General features: G+C 22.7%; 1 protein-coding gene across 1 annotated transcript; it reads right to left on the bottom strand.

Moving 5' to 3' along the window:
* Nucleotides 1-4,472: 4,472 nt before the first annotated feature.
* LOC112600605 lies at nt 4,473-13,142 on the bottom strand. The gene is made up of 17 exons (XM_025347875.1): nt 12,990-13,142; nt 12,756-12,918; nt 12,480-12,622; nt 9,682-9,871; nt 9,231-9,373; nt 8,943-9,096; nt 8,736-8,878; nt 8,502-8,664; nt 7,317-7,771; nt 7,024-7,174; nt 6,775-6,911; nt 6,593-6,702; nt 5,589-5,713; nt 5,260-5,426; nt 4,857-5,164; nt 4,680-4,781; nt 4,473-4,613 (listed from the first exon to the last, which is right to left on the bottom strand). Exons 1-17 carry the CDS (start codon nt 13,045-13,047, stop codon nt 4,503-4,505), a joined length of 2,823 nt encoding a protein of 940 aa, XP_025203660.1. The 5' UTR covers nt 13,048-13,142; the 3' UTR covers nt 4,473-4,502.
* Nucleotides 13,143-15,032: the final 1,890 nt, after the last annotated feature.

Below are 15,032 nucleotides of genomic sequence, written 5' to 3'. Positions count from 1 at the left end.
ATTACTATTATCAGTTATCACAAATATCTTAGAAAACCAACATGGTCAACAAGACGCTAAAATGACTAATAATGAAATTCTTAACTTAGGTGTTATAAAAACTACTTAATCGCTTGACTCTTCCTCAGTCTTCCATTAATAATATTATCTACTTTATAATAATTTTATACCATATAAATACACAATAATAAATTAATAAACATATTTTTAGTTTGATAAATGTGAATTCTTGTATTTAAATTTAACGATATAATTCAATAATACTTTAATTATGGTAGAAAATGTGACATTGATGATTGGCTATAACTTATAAACAATTATTAATAGGTATATTATATAAACACCTAGTGTTTTAGTTGTATTCATAACAATGTAAAAATTTTATGTTTTATTAGTTAGATATCAATCAAAATTATACAAAAGATAATATTATGTTAACCAGGATATTTTTTCATAATTTAAAAATGTTTAATGGCATAATAATATTATATAGAAGTAACATAAATAATAAATACATGATATAATATACGTTTGTTCCTCACATGGGTTTTGTTTTATCAATGTAGATATGTAAATAGTAATAACAATTCTTAACGAAGAGTCTGTCAACTTATATTAGTTCTAAAGATATTTTTAAATTATTAATACTTATGAAGAACATTCTATTAAATTTTAAAACCTGAGGTATTGAATATTTTTGTAATTAAAAAATAATAGGGAAATTCATACGAAACTACGAAATTATTGGATTATCCAATTTGGATATAAATAATAATTAAATAGTTATTTGGATAAGATAATGGATATTTGTTATTTTCAATACAACTATCTACATGAAATATTAATTAGGTAATAATTTGATCATTCATTAAATAGTTATAATACAATAAGTATAGAAAATTAAAAATTAATTTCAGTTAATCAATTTGAATGGCTTACGCTTTTATATGTTATATTTTGCTACATAATTTGAATAATATACACCTATTACATACATTGAAAAATTATAAAAAAATTTTAAGTTTTATTAAATATATTAATAAGAAACACATTCATATGCATAAGTAATAAATAGTAATCATCATAACATTGATTATAAATAATAAATATGATAAACAGTCAAACTTGGTTATCTCGAACTTCTTTAACTCAAAATCGTCGATACCTTGAACTTTTTCTCCGGTCCCTAGAATTTCCTATTTAAACAATATGAAAAACTTTTGTTTAACTCGAATATTTTCGTAGATAACTCAAAGTTTTGAGTTTTATTAATTTTATAAAATTTTGATGTTTCCCTCATATACTTTTGTATATATTTTAATATCTAAAATAAGATCATTATTCATTAGTCTTATGTTATCGTTACCGATAAGTGGTTTAGAACGATTCACTATAAACGCTGCGATCAACAGCAAAATTTAAACAAAAATAAATACCTTTTTAAAATTATTTTTTAACCTCATTTTAGCTTATATATACATACCTTTTTTAAACTACATAATATACATAGTAAATATTTTTTATTACATTACTTTATTTATAATAAATACATAGGAATTAATATATTTTGTACTGTTTTAAACATTTTTAATTTGGATAACTGGAACTTTTTTCCGGTCCCTTCGACTTCGAGTTAACGAAGTTCGACTGTATTATTAAACTAGTTTTATAAATCATTAATTTTGTTATTTTTAATAACCTTTTGTCATTTAATCAACCTTAAACATAATAATAATTTTCCCAAGATATCATCTAGCATACAATTTCTTCGTGGAACCTAAATTTGATTACTTGCAAAAAATAATCAGAGGACAGTGAAATAATATTTAAATATTAATTAAAAATAAGAAATTGTTTTAATACATAATACACCACCCAGCATAAAATATATTAATTCATGTAATTTTTAGTATGATTATTCGATTTTACTTTATTTACCTTAAGCAAGGCCCATGTATAAAAATCAAAATCATATTCATTATCTATAAATGATTAATAATAAATTATAGCACAAGTTTAAAAAAAAAAAAGGAAAAAGTATTGGTATCAATGTGTCAATACTCATTATTGAGTAAATCACTAAAATTTGTATATTAAATTTGAACTCAATTTATATATCATTGCATGTGATAAATAAACGATGATAAGCAGAGGAGAATGGTCTACCATCCTGAATAATGAGAATATATATATTACTATGATAAATAATAATTCTATTATTAGTCAAACAGTAAGCAGAATTAATTTTACCGTAAACAATTAATTCATTATACTTAATTACAATAATGGTATATATTACTTTTAAATCGTATATTATTGTCATTAAATTTTGATTCAATATTGGGTTATTATAGAGTGGCAAAAATATAGTTACATAGTATAAATATAAAAGCATCAAAATAATAATTTTTTTGTAAGTTGTAAAATTTTGACAGTTGACATTAGAATTCAGATTTAATTCAAAAGAATTTATTAAAATGTTTACAGAATTAAAATTAAAAAAACATTGTACACATATACACAATAAATTCGGTTTAAAGTTTAAATATATTTTACGCATATCATTAACATTGAAGACTAATGTTACGAATATATAACTGATTAATTGTTCGTGATATTTTTATGATATTGATAATAGTTATAAATGGATTGATAGGAGGGTACAATAAAAAAAGTATAAAACGAGTATAATTTTGATTACAATTTAAATTGCAATATATAAATAATCTAACAGAAATCTTTTTAAAAATACTTTATAAGATATGTAAGTTTTTATTTAGTTTTTTTAATACATTTTGAGATCCCAGTGATTATACAGGCATTTTATTTTAATAAATTAGGTAAATAATTTTATGTTATTTAATTATTACATACGTAATCAAAAACAAATTTACTCTCAACATTTTATTTTAAGAATTATAAACTAATAATATTAATGAACGCATTCTTTTTTTTAACAATGTGAACCTGAATATGTTCCTTAATAATAAAAAAAGTGAATGTTTACTACTTCGTTTTTTACACTTTAAATGTGAAAGTAAATGGATTTAGTTTTCAATAAAATCAATAAACATAACATAAAAACTTTTAACTTATGTTCATTGAAAGAGCGTATGTAAGTCACCTGCTTTAGTTTTAAAATAAAATGTATTTTTTAAATTTCAACATATTAAACTCAAGTAATTGAAGTAATATTTTAAATATTAAAGCATTAAGTTGAAAAAATTGTAAGAATAATATATAGTTATACACATCACTGTAAAGCATAAAGATTTTCCTACTTAATACTTTATTAAAACATTAAAGCAGCAAACAAAATAATTTTTATACAATTTATTTTCTAAGCAGACAATGTACTAAACAATATCGGAATCTTCAATATTGACAATATAATATATTATTCGATGTTTTTATTATCTTCAAAATTATAACTAAACATAAATTATAAATTTATAGCGATTTACGAATCAGGACAATCAAGTAATAATGTTTTAATTTTAATTTAAAATTTAATGATTCTGATTGTAAACTATTCTGCACTATTGTTATATCTTTTATATATTTGTTGTTTAGAAATTGAATACAAAGTTCATCAAAAGTTATTGTATTACTAAAAAAATAGATTGAGCGTTATTTTATATAAATAATTATGAACATAGGAAGGTTGAATTTAAATGAAATTAATTTTCTCGCGTAAAATAACATTACTCATCAAACAATTTTCTAATTTTATTGTAATTAAAAAACGAATAACCGTAGATATTTTCATAAAATATCTATATTAGTATTTTCTATACATAATATACTCTAAAAATATTTATAATTTTTTGAGCTTTTTAAACATATTTGAATTTTTCTAAAACAAGATTTTCTTAAAATTTGTCAGTAATTATTCAGTATTTCTTTCATAAAACATAGTATTTTTAATAATAATAAAAAAAAATTTAGTTTAGTATAATATAATAATTTAATAGATATTTCTTGGAAATCTAATAAAAAACCACTGTTAAAATATTTTAAATATGCATTATGTCAAAAATAACCCTATGTTTGTGACATATGTTATATGCATATTATAATATACGTGTGTTATATATCCACTAATATATATATATATATATATATTATATATACATGGGTATTACTGATATTAAGTAAATGCATAATATAAAGAAAAAAAATCTTTCACATATAGGTATAAATTATTTTAAAAAATGTAATGTAACCATTAACCATAAACACAATCTATAATAAATTGATATCTTAAACTAATAAAAAACAAGACATAATAAATTGTCATAATAATATTAGAAGTTAATGATTTCATAATAATAATGTATTATTAATATAAAATTTATCAAAAGTTCAAAAATAAAATTTGATTACCAAAAAATGGTTTTTTTTTTTTAATACATATTTTAATTCAAATTTAAAATTAAATTTATTGAAATTGAATATATTTTATCCACATAATTATTTAATCCCTTACATGTTCATCAAAATTAAATATCTTCTAGTACAGTAAACTTAATACTTTTAACTTTTAATGCTGATTTTTCATTATCCCATGTGGATATCCACTGATCTCTGTTCTTCCAAAAATTCAACATTGCCTAAAATGATAAAAAAAAATGATTTAACACAAATGTAAATGTGTTTAATAAAGAAGAATTGTAAACCTTAGTATCAAAGTTTTTCCATGGTTTTAAACGGTTATTGCTTAAACACCCATCAGGGAAATTTGTCATACCACCAACTGACACACCAACAGATATATAATACTAAAAATTCAAAATCCAAAATTAAAATAAATATACTAGAATCTTAACAGTTAACACAATAACTAATTAATATACATCAGAGTCAAATATTAAGTCCAATTGTAGATTTGATGTATCTAAAGGGTGACTTTCTCCATCTATTTTAAATATAATGTTGTTATTAGACCAATCCAATTCAAATGTATGATAGTCATCTGACCAGCGACTAGCTGATTTTGATTTCATCATTATTGGTTTTGATTGGTATTGTTCATCAATTTTTAAACCATATTTTAGAACAGAAATACTTTCATCAACACCATTACATTTTAAATCATGATTTCCAAATGATGTACCCAATACTATTTTGTTTTGTTCATTAGTTGTACTGATCAAAGCTATTTCTATAAAAATTAAATTAAAAGAACAGATGTTTAAAATAAAAAACTAGAAACAATTCAAATGGTAAGTTTAGCTAATAATGTAATATAATATTTACCTGGCACTATCCAATCTCCTGTCGGAAATTTAGCTATTACCTTTAAATGTCCATAAAGGAATGACTTACGATTTTTTGTGATAAGTTTAGCTGAAACTACAGGAGGTATTATATTATAAGATGAAGCATTCATTGAGCACCCAGAAGATTCATCATATTTTGTACACCTAAAAACCAAAAATACAGAACATCAAATATTAATTTTTAATTTATACGTAAAATAGGTACAGTAATACCATATAACAGCGCAATTACCTACTTTCCTCTTTTTGAAGATAAAGGTACAATTTATTTTAATTAAAATTACTATCATATATTATCATACATACCCTTTCAGTACTAAACAACCATTCTTGACATAGTTATCTGATAGAATTGTAGGTTTGATGACTAGCTCTCCGTTTTTAACAAATAAATTCTTTTCAGAATTATTGTAAATAACAAATTCAAAATCCTATAATCAATATTATTTAATATAATTAGTATTAATATTTATTATTTTTTGAATTCTCGTTAGAGGTAGTAAACTATAAAGAATAATATTTATTGAACTAATAAATTCTAATTTTCGATATTTGCTTGAATATAATATTATAATTCATACCTATCTGTTATGAACTATGAATTTTAGGAATTCCCGGCAATCATTTTCTGATATTTATACATAAATTTAATTGATATATAAATATATTATATATAATATATTTAATCATTTGTTATAATAACTATAATCTATTTAATCATGGGATTTTTTTAGATTATGTTACAATAATTGCAACAAAACAAACTGTTAATTAAGAATTTTAATTTTTTAAAACAACGCCTCAAACATAAAATGTTAAGAGCATGCTCACATACATTCGAATACCAATAAGATATTACATTTTTTTTTGTATTTCAATTCAGTTTTTTGTTTTCAATATTTCATAATGACTAATAGGTATAAATTTACCTATTAACAAACGTATAGACGATGTCATAATGCTTGCTCATTCGGTTTTCCCATATAATAATTTTTAAGTATAACTTATAAGTACCTAGATGCAATAATTTAATAATAAGTGTTAAGTACTTTATATGAATTTGGTAACAGCCAATAGGTAAATTATCTGAAATAATAAAACATAGGTACCAAACTCAATAGTTTATCAGTATCTAGTACCTACCTATGGCTATATCACTAATCACTAACGATGAACAAAAATTTAATATCAACCTATTATATTATACTTTTATACTTATATCATTTATGTATATACTATGTAAGACTGGGTAGAAAATAGAAACAATAAATAAGTTTTCTAATTTCCTGATTTTGTATTTTTTTACATACTGGTTCTTGTGCAATATAAATATCATGACTCCAAATCGATTCCAAATTTAAAGTATCGAATTCGTCCACTAAATCTGTTGTTTCAAATGGACTGATAGGGTTAATCACTTCTATAAAAGATGCATCAAAATATTATGTAATATATGTGTACCAAAACTAAAAAATAATGTGCAAATATTTACTTATGAGATCATATACTTGAATTCTGTCTTCACCACCACATGTCTTACTAGAATCAGCCACACAAGGTGTATCACATTCAGATTCTAGTACTTTTTGCTGACTTTCTGGAGCACGATTACCACAGTAGCAATTAATACTAAAATAATACCATTTATTAAAAATAAAAATGATTAAAAAATAACATGTATTAAAATAATATTCTAGGTTAGATTAGGTAATATATTAAAAGTTAAATAATATTATAGTACCCTAAAACTCCTGCAAATGTATATCCACCATTATTACAGATTGCAGAACATTTACTAGGCATATTAGTATTAAGAAGCTCGAATTTAATATTGTTTAATGTGTTTTCCTGCATTATAAAACAACCAAAAAGTCGACCTTCAACTGGAAAATCTGTTGAAATTTAAATAAAATATAATCATGTAGGTAATTCATTGTTTTTTTAAACTAAATTTTATTTATCAAAATTAAAATTTATTTAATCCTAGTTGCAATCAAATATAATATAATATTAAAATTTTATTTTAAAAATTACCAACTAATCCAGTTGAAAATACTCCCATTCTCCAACCGCCACCACAGAATTGATTAGCATCTCCTGAACACTTAGTGTTACATTGTTTATCTTCTACTTTTGGAAACGCGGGTTCATTTGGCGATCGGCTTCCACAAAAACATTCAGATTTATATGTTACTCCAGAATAAGTATATCCAAATTTGTAACAAAGATTTGAACAAAATTCTGGGGTATTCACAGAATAGGATCGTGAGTAACCATTAAATATTCTGTTGTTTTGACTTTCCTCATAACATCCGAGATAGTTATTTCCAATTATATCCGTTTTCCATTCTAATCCAGTACTGTAGACATTTATAGCATTATTGCCACCACATGAATGTTGAGATGAACCAGAACAAGGAGTCGTACACATGTTATCCTCTGTTTTAGCTTCATTAGAAGGTTTTGTAGAACTGCATAAACATTCTCTTCTACAAAAATAATTCCTCCATCAAAATAAGAATATATTTAAATATTTTATGGTAAAGTTATTTTACTTGTATTAAACTTTTTAATACTTTACTTTTTTTATACATATTTTTATATCTAGGTACCTATCAACTATTAAGTATGAAATTAAATTTAAATTTAATTAATTATCTATGCATTTTCATTAAGTAATAAAATTTAATTTAATCAAAAATAATGTCGAAAATACTCTTGAGCAATTTCGATGAAAATTTTTAACTCTTCTTATTTTTTTTTTTTTTTTTTTATTAATAACTTAACTACAAGAGCAACTTATATTCTAATATAAATAAATTAGTTATAAGCATCTAAATAACACTAAAAAATCAACAAAACTTCTAACTCTAACTACTATTATATATTATTCAACTCTTCATTGATATTTCTAATTTTTTTTTTTTAATATTTAAAATAATAGTAAAATAGAAACCTTTGTTTTGAGATAACTTTATAACTATTTTCTTTAGGTCTATTATTTGTTAATAAATCTCAGCACATAAACAAATATTTTCTATTTTGTACTTATACTAAATTCTAAAATATATGAACAGAATTATATTATACTTCTTACTGTGGATAAAAATAATACGCAAAAATAAATTGAGCATCAAATAAATAATAAAAAATAATTTAAACTTCATATTTATAAATATTCTGCATTTCTACAGCAGGTATTCAAAAAGTTGTACTTACGAAGATATAAGCGCAGCATATGGATATCTTCTCACATGGCAACTATATACACAATGTTTGGGAGTAAGACGAGCATGTGTTATTTTCCAACCATTTAACACTGGATGTCTTTTTGAATTGATAAAACAGCCAATAGGATTAACTGACACTTTTGCTAAAGGATCTAAATTGTTTAATTTTTAGTAAGTTACCTATGGGCTATGAACCGTTTCACAATTATTTACATATTCATACCTGAGTATAAAGTTTTATAAATACTAAATGTAGTACTACCACCACAATATTCAGATGGATTTTCTGTACATAAAGTATTACAATCACTAAAACTTCTTTTTAAATTAAAATTTGGTTCATAATTTTTACATTCACAGATATTGCTATAAACAATAGTAATAATTAAATATTTTAAATAATTTAGAAATTAAAGATTAATGTACTAACCCTTTGATAGCAGCATATTTAAATCTATGAGTATTACAAAGATTCATACATCGTTTGGGACTATTATTGATATCCATTGGGAATGATAAATATTTCCCTTTTGTTTTTTTTCCATCATCATCAAAGCATCCAATATATTTTTTTGGTATATAGTCTGAAAATATTATGTTTTCAATATTACTTAGCATAATATCATACAAATATATTTATAGCTTGAATCCAAGAATTAAAATGTTGTTTAATATTTTTACATATTATAATTTTTTTTAAATTTAAATCCACAATAACCTGTAATTCCTGTTGAATAGATTCCCATCTTCCATCCACCACCACAGAATTGTTTACTATCACCACTACAAGGAGTATCACAATTAATATCTTCTACTTTTGATGACTTTGCAGGTCTTTGATTTCCACACCAACATTCAGTTCTACAAGCAAATAGATGTTTAAGTTACTTATATAATATTTGTCTTCTAATAAAATTCAACTATTTGAGTAAGTAGGTGTCTACTTATCTAAAAAGTAAAAGTAATAATCTAAATAAATTATAAATTAATTTATAGTAAATAGGTAAATAAAAGATAAATTATACATGAATATATCAATAATTAACTCAAACTAATAAATTTAGGCTATATAACAATATAGTTGTAAATTTTCATAATGGTTTTAAAAATCTTAATGTTATTAATTATTATAATAGATTATAGTAAAATATTGTTTTTTTTGTAAATACCCATATGTAACTCCAAAAAATAAAAATCCCATATTAAAACATTTTTCTGAGCATTTTTGAGGAGTATTATAAGTAATTGGACCAGCTGGACCTTTTAATAAACGATTTTCATCATCGTTTGGAGTTTCAGCATAACATCCTAGATAGATTGGTATTGGGTAACCACCATGTCCCATAAAATTACTTGCTTCTGAAATTGAAAAAAAATAAATACTATAGAATTAAATATTATTAATCAACAAAAACTATATAATTAGTTATTTTATTTTATATTATAATTGTAAATAAATTATAGTAAATAGTAGATATGAAAAAAAAATATTTATAGAAGAAAAAGAATGTAGAAAAGTGAAAAGTAAAAAGAAATGATTTAAGAAATTGAAAAAATGCAATAGATAAAAGTTTGGAATACATTTGAATAATATACTATTTGTAAACATAATTTATTTATTTTCTTTTTAAACAATTTAAAAATTGATACTATTTAGTAATTTAATTAGATACATCGATCATAATGAATAAATGCTTTAAGCAGCTACGTATATGATTATTGATTAGAATTTTATATTGATTTTTTTTCATTCCTTAGTCATTTTAATAATTTTAAACATGTGTGTTATAAATTATATACTTAGGTAAATGACGATTTTTGAGTAGGTAAACTATACGCGAGAGTTGAGGGCAAATTGAAATTCAAAACTTTGGATAGTTGTATACTTATACTTCATATCCAAAACGAATAAGTATACTAACTAATAATATAAAATCTAAGAACAACGATTCATTGTTCATAGTTATGATAAAATAAAATAATTATAATTATAATACATAGATATTAATATACACAGGAGTATTATTACTATTATAATTATTGACATCAATCAAAAAGGACGGTCGTCAAAAGAAAAACAATAATTAAAAAATAACTCTAAATCCGTATAAAATTATTTAATCTTTGATAAAAATCTAGCACCGATTTTTTTTTTTTTTGTTATAAAATATTTTTGTTATTTAATCTATAGAGCAGTTTACAATGAGTATAAGTGATGTAATTTATTATATGGTCGTTGAAGATGTCTGGAGTGAAGAAGCTTCACATTGGTGATACTTCGTATACCAGAATTTTAATTTTATTTTTTCATAAATTTTGACCAAAGTATAATTATTGTTGTACTTAAAAAAAACCTAGCTTAGGTCAAAAGAGATTTTTTGCGTCGCATCTTAATCACATACTTTGTAAAATCACACCTGATGCGTGAAACTGGTAGCCTTAGGGACTACAAAAGGTGAAAGTCCCCTTTAACACGAATCTTAAATTATTGAATAATATCTAGTAGTTCTAGAATCTTAAAAAAAAAAAAAAAATGATAATAATAATAATAATAATTGTTTTAGTACTAAGTACTAATATATTTAAAACCACAAAATATTGTCTACTTAAAAATGAAATTTTCAAACCTTCGTATGATTAAAAAAAAATAAATAATTTTTCAGATTTTTATTTTATTGTCATGGTATAGGAATCGTACGACCCGAACTTGGACATACCTTGTCGACTCCCTCCCTTAATTAGTCTAATTACGTCAATCGGGTTATGCGTATGAAAAGTAGCAGAGTTCATGCTATAGCTATTTCATTTCATATTTTGTTAAATATTTTTAAATAATAACTTAAACAATGTTATTAATTTATAATTAACGTATAAATATGTTTTTCCGATATACATACATACAGGCACGTATACAAAATACAATTTCGAGGGGGGGGGGTGTTACAAAATATAGTAATACAAATTGTACCACAACATAATAAAACAATTTCTTCCTCGTTACTCATTATTTTTTAATATGACAATTATTATGCTAAGTATCCAAATTTTATGTATGCTATTTGTTCAGAAGTAAGCTTATAAGAACAATTATAATAATAATAATAAATAAAACTTTAAATGTTATGAACAGAATAGACATTTATTTTATTATTATCTATGCGTATAAAATTATCTAAGTATATTATACTATTAAGTACCTAGATAGAAGAAAAAAAATCAAACAATTTATATTATATAATACATTAAAAAATTACAAATTAAAGTATAAAATCCCATTTTTGTGGTAACTTAGCAAATCTATCGATAATTTCTACCACATTTAAATCAAAATTTCGGTATATATTTAGTAGTGTCAATTCAGTAAGTCTAATTTCTCTTATATTGTTTCGTAAGTACGTTTTAAGTCTTTGTAGAGTTGAGAATGACTGTTCACAGTAGCAGTTGTAACAAATAATGTAGCCAAAATGTACCTTATAGTATTAATTTAATAAATAATAATACATAAATTAACAATTTAATAGGAATTTTTGGTCATCGATTGAGATATAATGTTCAGTTCTCAGACGTGCGTAATTCTCGGTAATCAGTTATCACTTCATTCGACTATAATACTAGATTATAAACTTTATTTCATACCCGACTAATATAAATAAAATAAAATTAACCAATAGCTAGTAATAAAAACATTTTATAATAATAGGTGTATAATTTGACTTAATTTTCAAAGAAATTATTTCTGGGGGGGGTTGAATCCCCAAAACCCCCCTGTATACGTGCCTGCATACATATTATAATTTACAACAATTAAAAAATATTTCCTTATGTACCTCATATATCTATATACCTTATGTATACTTAGCTAAGTATAAAGTATGATAAATCTCAAAACATAAATACCTATAAATAATTAATGAAATCAAATTCCTAACTTTAAAATTTTTAAAATAAACTTTATAAATTTAGGTACTTGAACTATCCGTTATATATGAAGACACTAAATTTGGTGATCCTCCGCATGAAGCTGAACTATCTCCTGAGCATTTTTTTGAACACTCAAAATCAAGTTGTCTCATAAGTCTTGATATATAATTTTTGCTACAGTAACAAGTACTAAAAAAATAAAATAAATAAACAATTAATTATAAGATAATTTATACTTTTAAATCAATGTAGTTAATTTTTTTATTAAATATTTAAAACAATTAAATAAATATTTTTTTTAAATAATACAACAGAGACATACTCATGTTTAAGAATAAAAAACGTATATTGTTTTTCAGAACAAAAATCTGAACAAGATTGTGGTGTTACTGGAGTTAAAACACGACTCTCTTCTCCAAGAGTTAATAAGTTTTCTCCCAAAAAACATCCTAAGAATTTAAAATTTGTTTTTTGAGCTGCTAAGACTGAAAAATATGGTTTTATTTAGTAAACATGTTTTGATTATTATAAATAGGTTTAATATTTTAATATATACCTGTTGTCACAAATAAACTAAAACTTAATAATTTGAACATCATACTGATATTCAACATCAAGGCATAATATTTAAGTATTTTTCGATGTATAATCGTTTAAATAGTGTTTATAACTAATGTTTTTTGACGTACACAACGTAGGTACCAACCAATAGTTTTTATATTAGTAAATGTATTCAGGGTTAAGCATGCATTCAGGTTTATCAGGAAATCCCCACTATTTAAGACTTTGAGTTGTTTTACCTCTACCTAATAGTCGTTCATCATTACTTTACTCATTACTAAATAGTGCAAAATATAAATACCTACTTTACATTTGATTGTCTATACATATATTATATACTGGGTGATTCACCAAACACACTCAACCACCATTTTTTTTCAAGAATTTCTATATATTTCAATTCTGATTATTGTAATTATTAAGTTTAATTATAAAGACCATATTTTCAAATAATTAGAGTTTTACATCACTTAAAGACTTAATAAAAAGTGATCCTGTGAGAGTACGAACTTTATTTCATTTTATTAATGAAAACCAATTTTTATTAATTTACTGATATTTTGATGATTTTTTTTTTTTTGAAAAGTTTGATTTGTTTAAATTTTAATTTAAACAAATAGTTTTTGAGTTTTTAAAATGTACTTATTTAAAACATACTTGAAAATTTACAGAAAAAGATTATTGTCACCTTAACTACTTAAATGGTAAGTATGTTGTTAAATAAAAAAAAAAGGAATGAGTATCTTTCGTGAATCACCCTGTATATAAATATATATATATTATTAATATTTAAACATAAATAATTATGCACCTATAGAAATATTTTATATTAATCATGTTATGATAATTATTATTGAAAAATACTATATAAATATAAATAGGTATTTAATTATTATTATCATATTACAAACCATCTATAAATCTACCTGCCCAGATAATAAGATAAATTATAATTCGCATTTTCAAATAATATGTTTATATAATTGTATAAAAAAAAGTATTATTATATTTTGAAAATTTGAAGTCCCTAAGATTAATATTTTAAATCCGCTGATAAAGTTAAAATTAAAAACGAAAAATTATTACATTTCTATTATTTATCTTTACTCGTGATTTATGAGGAGTAAGTATTGTGTCACCCCAAGCTAAGATATATAATTATTTTAAAACAAAATATTCAAATAAAAATAAAATTTCAAGAATTAAAAAGAACTAATCTAAAATACGAGTAATATAAAAATGAATAAATTATAATAGTTTAAAATATTTTAGAATATTGGATGTTTAAAAAAAATATATTCACATTTATTTTATATTATTTTGATTATTCGAGTGATAGTTTTTTCCCAAAAATTGAATTAAATTTAACTAAAATGTACTGAAGTACTTATATAATATAGATAGGAATTATGACTTTGATTCAATATATAGTTAAAATAATTAAACATAAGATTAAGATCGTTGCAATGTGTTTGGGTGTACAATGATTTTGGCGATTTCGTGTGATATAAAAACAAATCATTTAGTTTTCCTATTCGGATATTTAGTTTTTCATGTACCAAATTTTTTGAAAGTTTTTGAACAAAGATTTGATTTATGACATATAAACTGATAACAGTAGAAATATTAAGTATTGTATGTAGGTACTAAGTATTATAATGTTACAAAGCATCCATGTATAATAGTAGTTTATACTTTACCTATGTCATGTTATCAACAAAAATATAAAATAACTATATTGGGTTAAACTATTCTCTAAACATTCCTGGTTACCTAAGAAATTAAGAACAATTTGAAATCGGTCGAGTAATTGTTGAGTATTTGCGAGTCTATAAACCTGTACTGCCCCACACGTCATATTGTTTTACAACATCGTTAATTTCATAATGATTTTCGTTACCAGAATAATTTATTACTTATTTTGATTTATTTTATACAAATATTTTCATCTAACTCTGTTTACGATTATCTTTAAATTTACGTTAAGTTAATTAAATTGTCTTTTTATAAATTTTGTATGATATTTATACGGTTATAG

This window comes from Melanaphis sacchari, unplaced genomic scaffold (assembly GCF_002803265.2).
Source record: "Melanaphis sacchari strain LSU unplaced genomic scaffold, SCAv2.0 Contig65_pilon_pilon, whole genome shotgun sequence".
NCBI lineage: Eukaryota > Metazoa > Arthropoda > Insecta > Hemiptera > Aphididae > Melanaphis > Melanaphis sacchari.
Note: the sequence above shows the minus strand (reverse complement) of the source record. Positions and strands in the feature narration are given on the sequence as shown.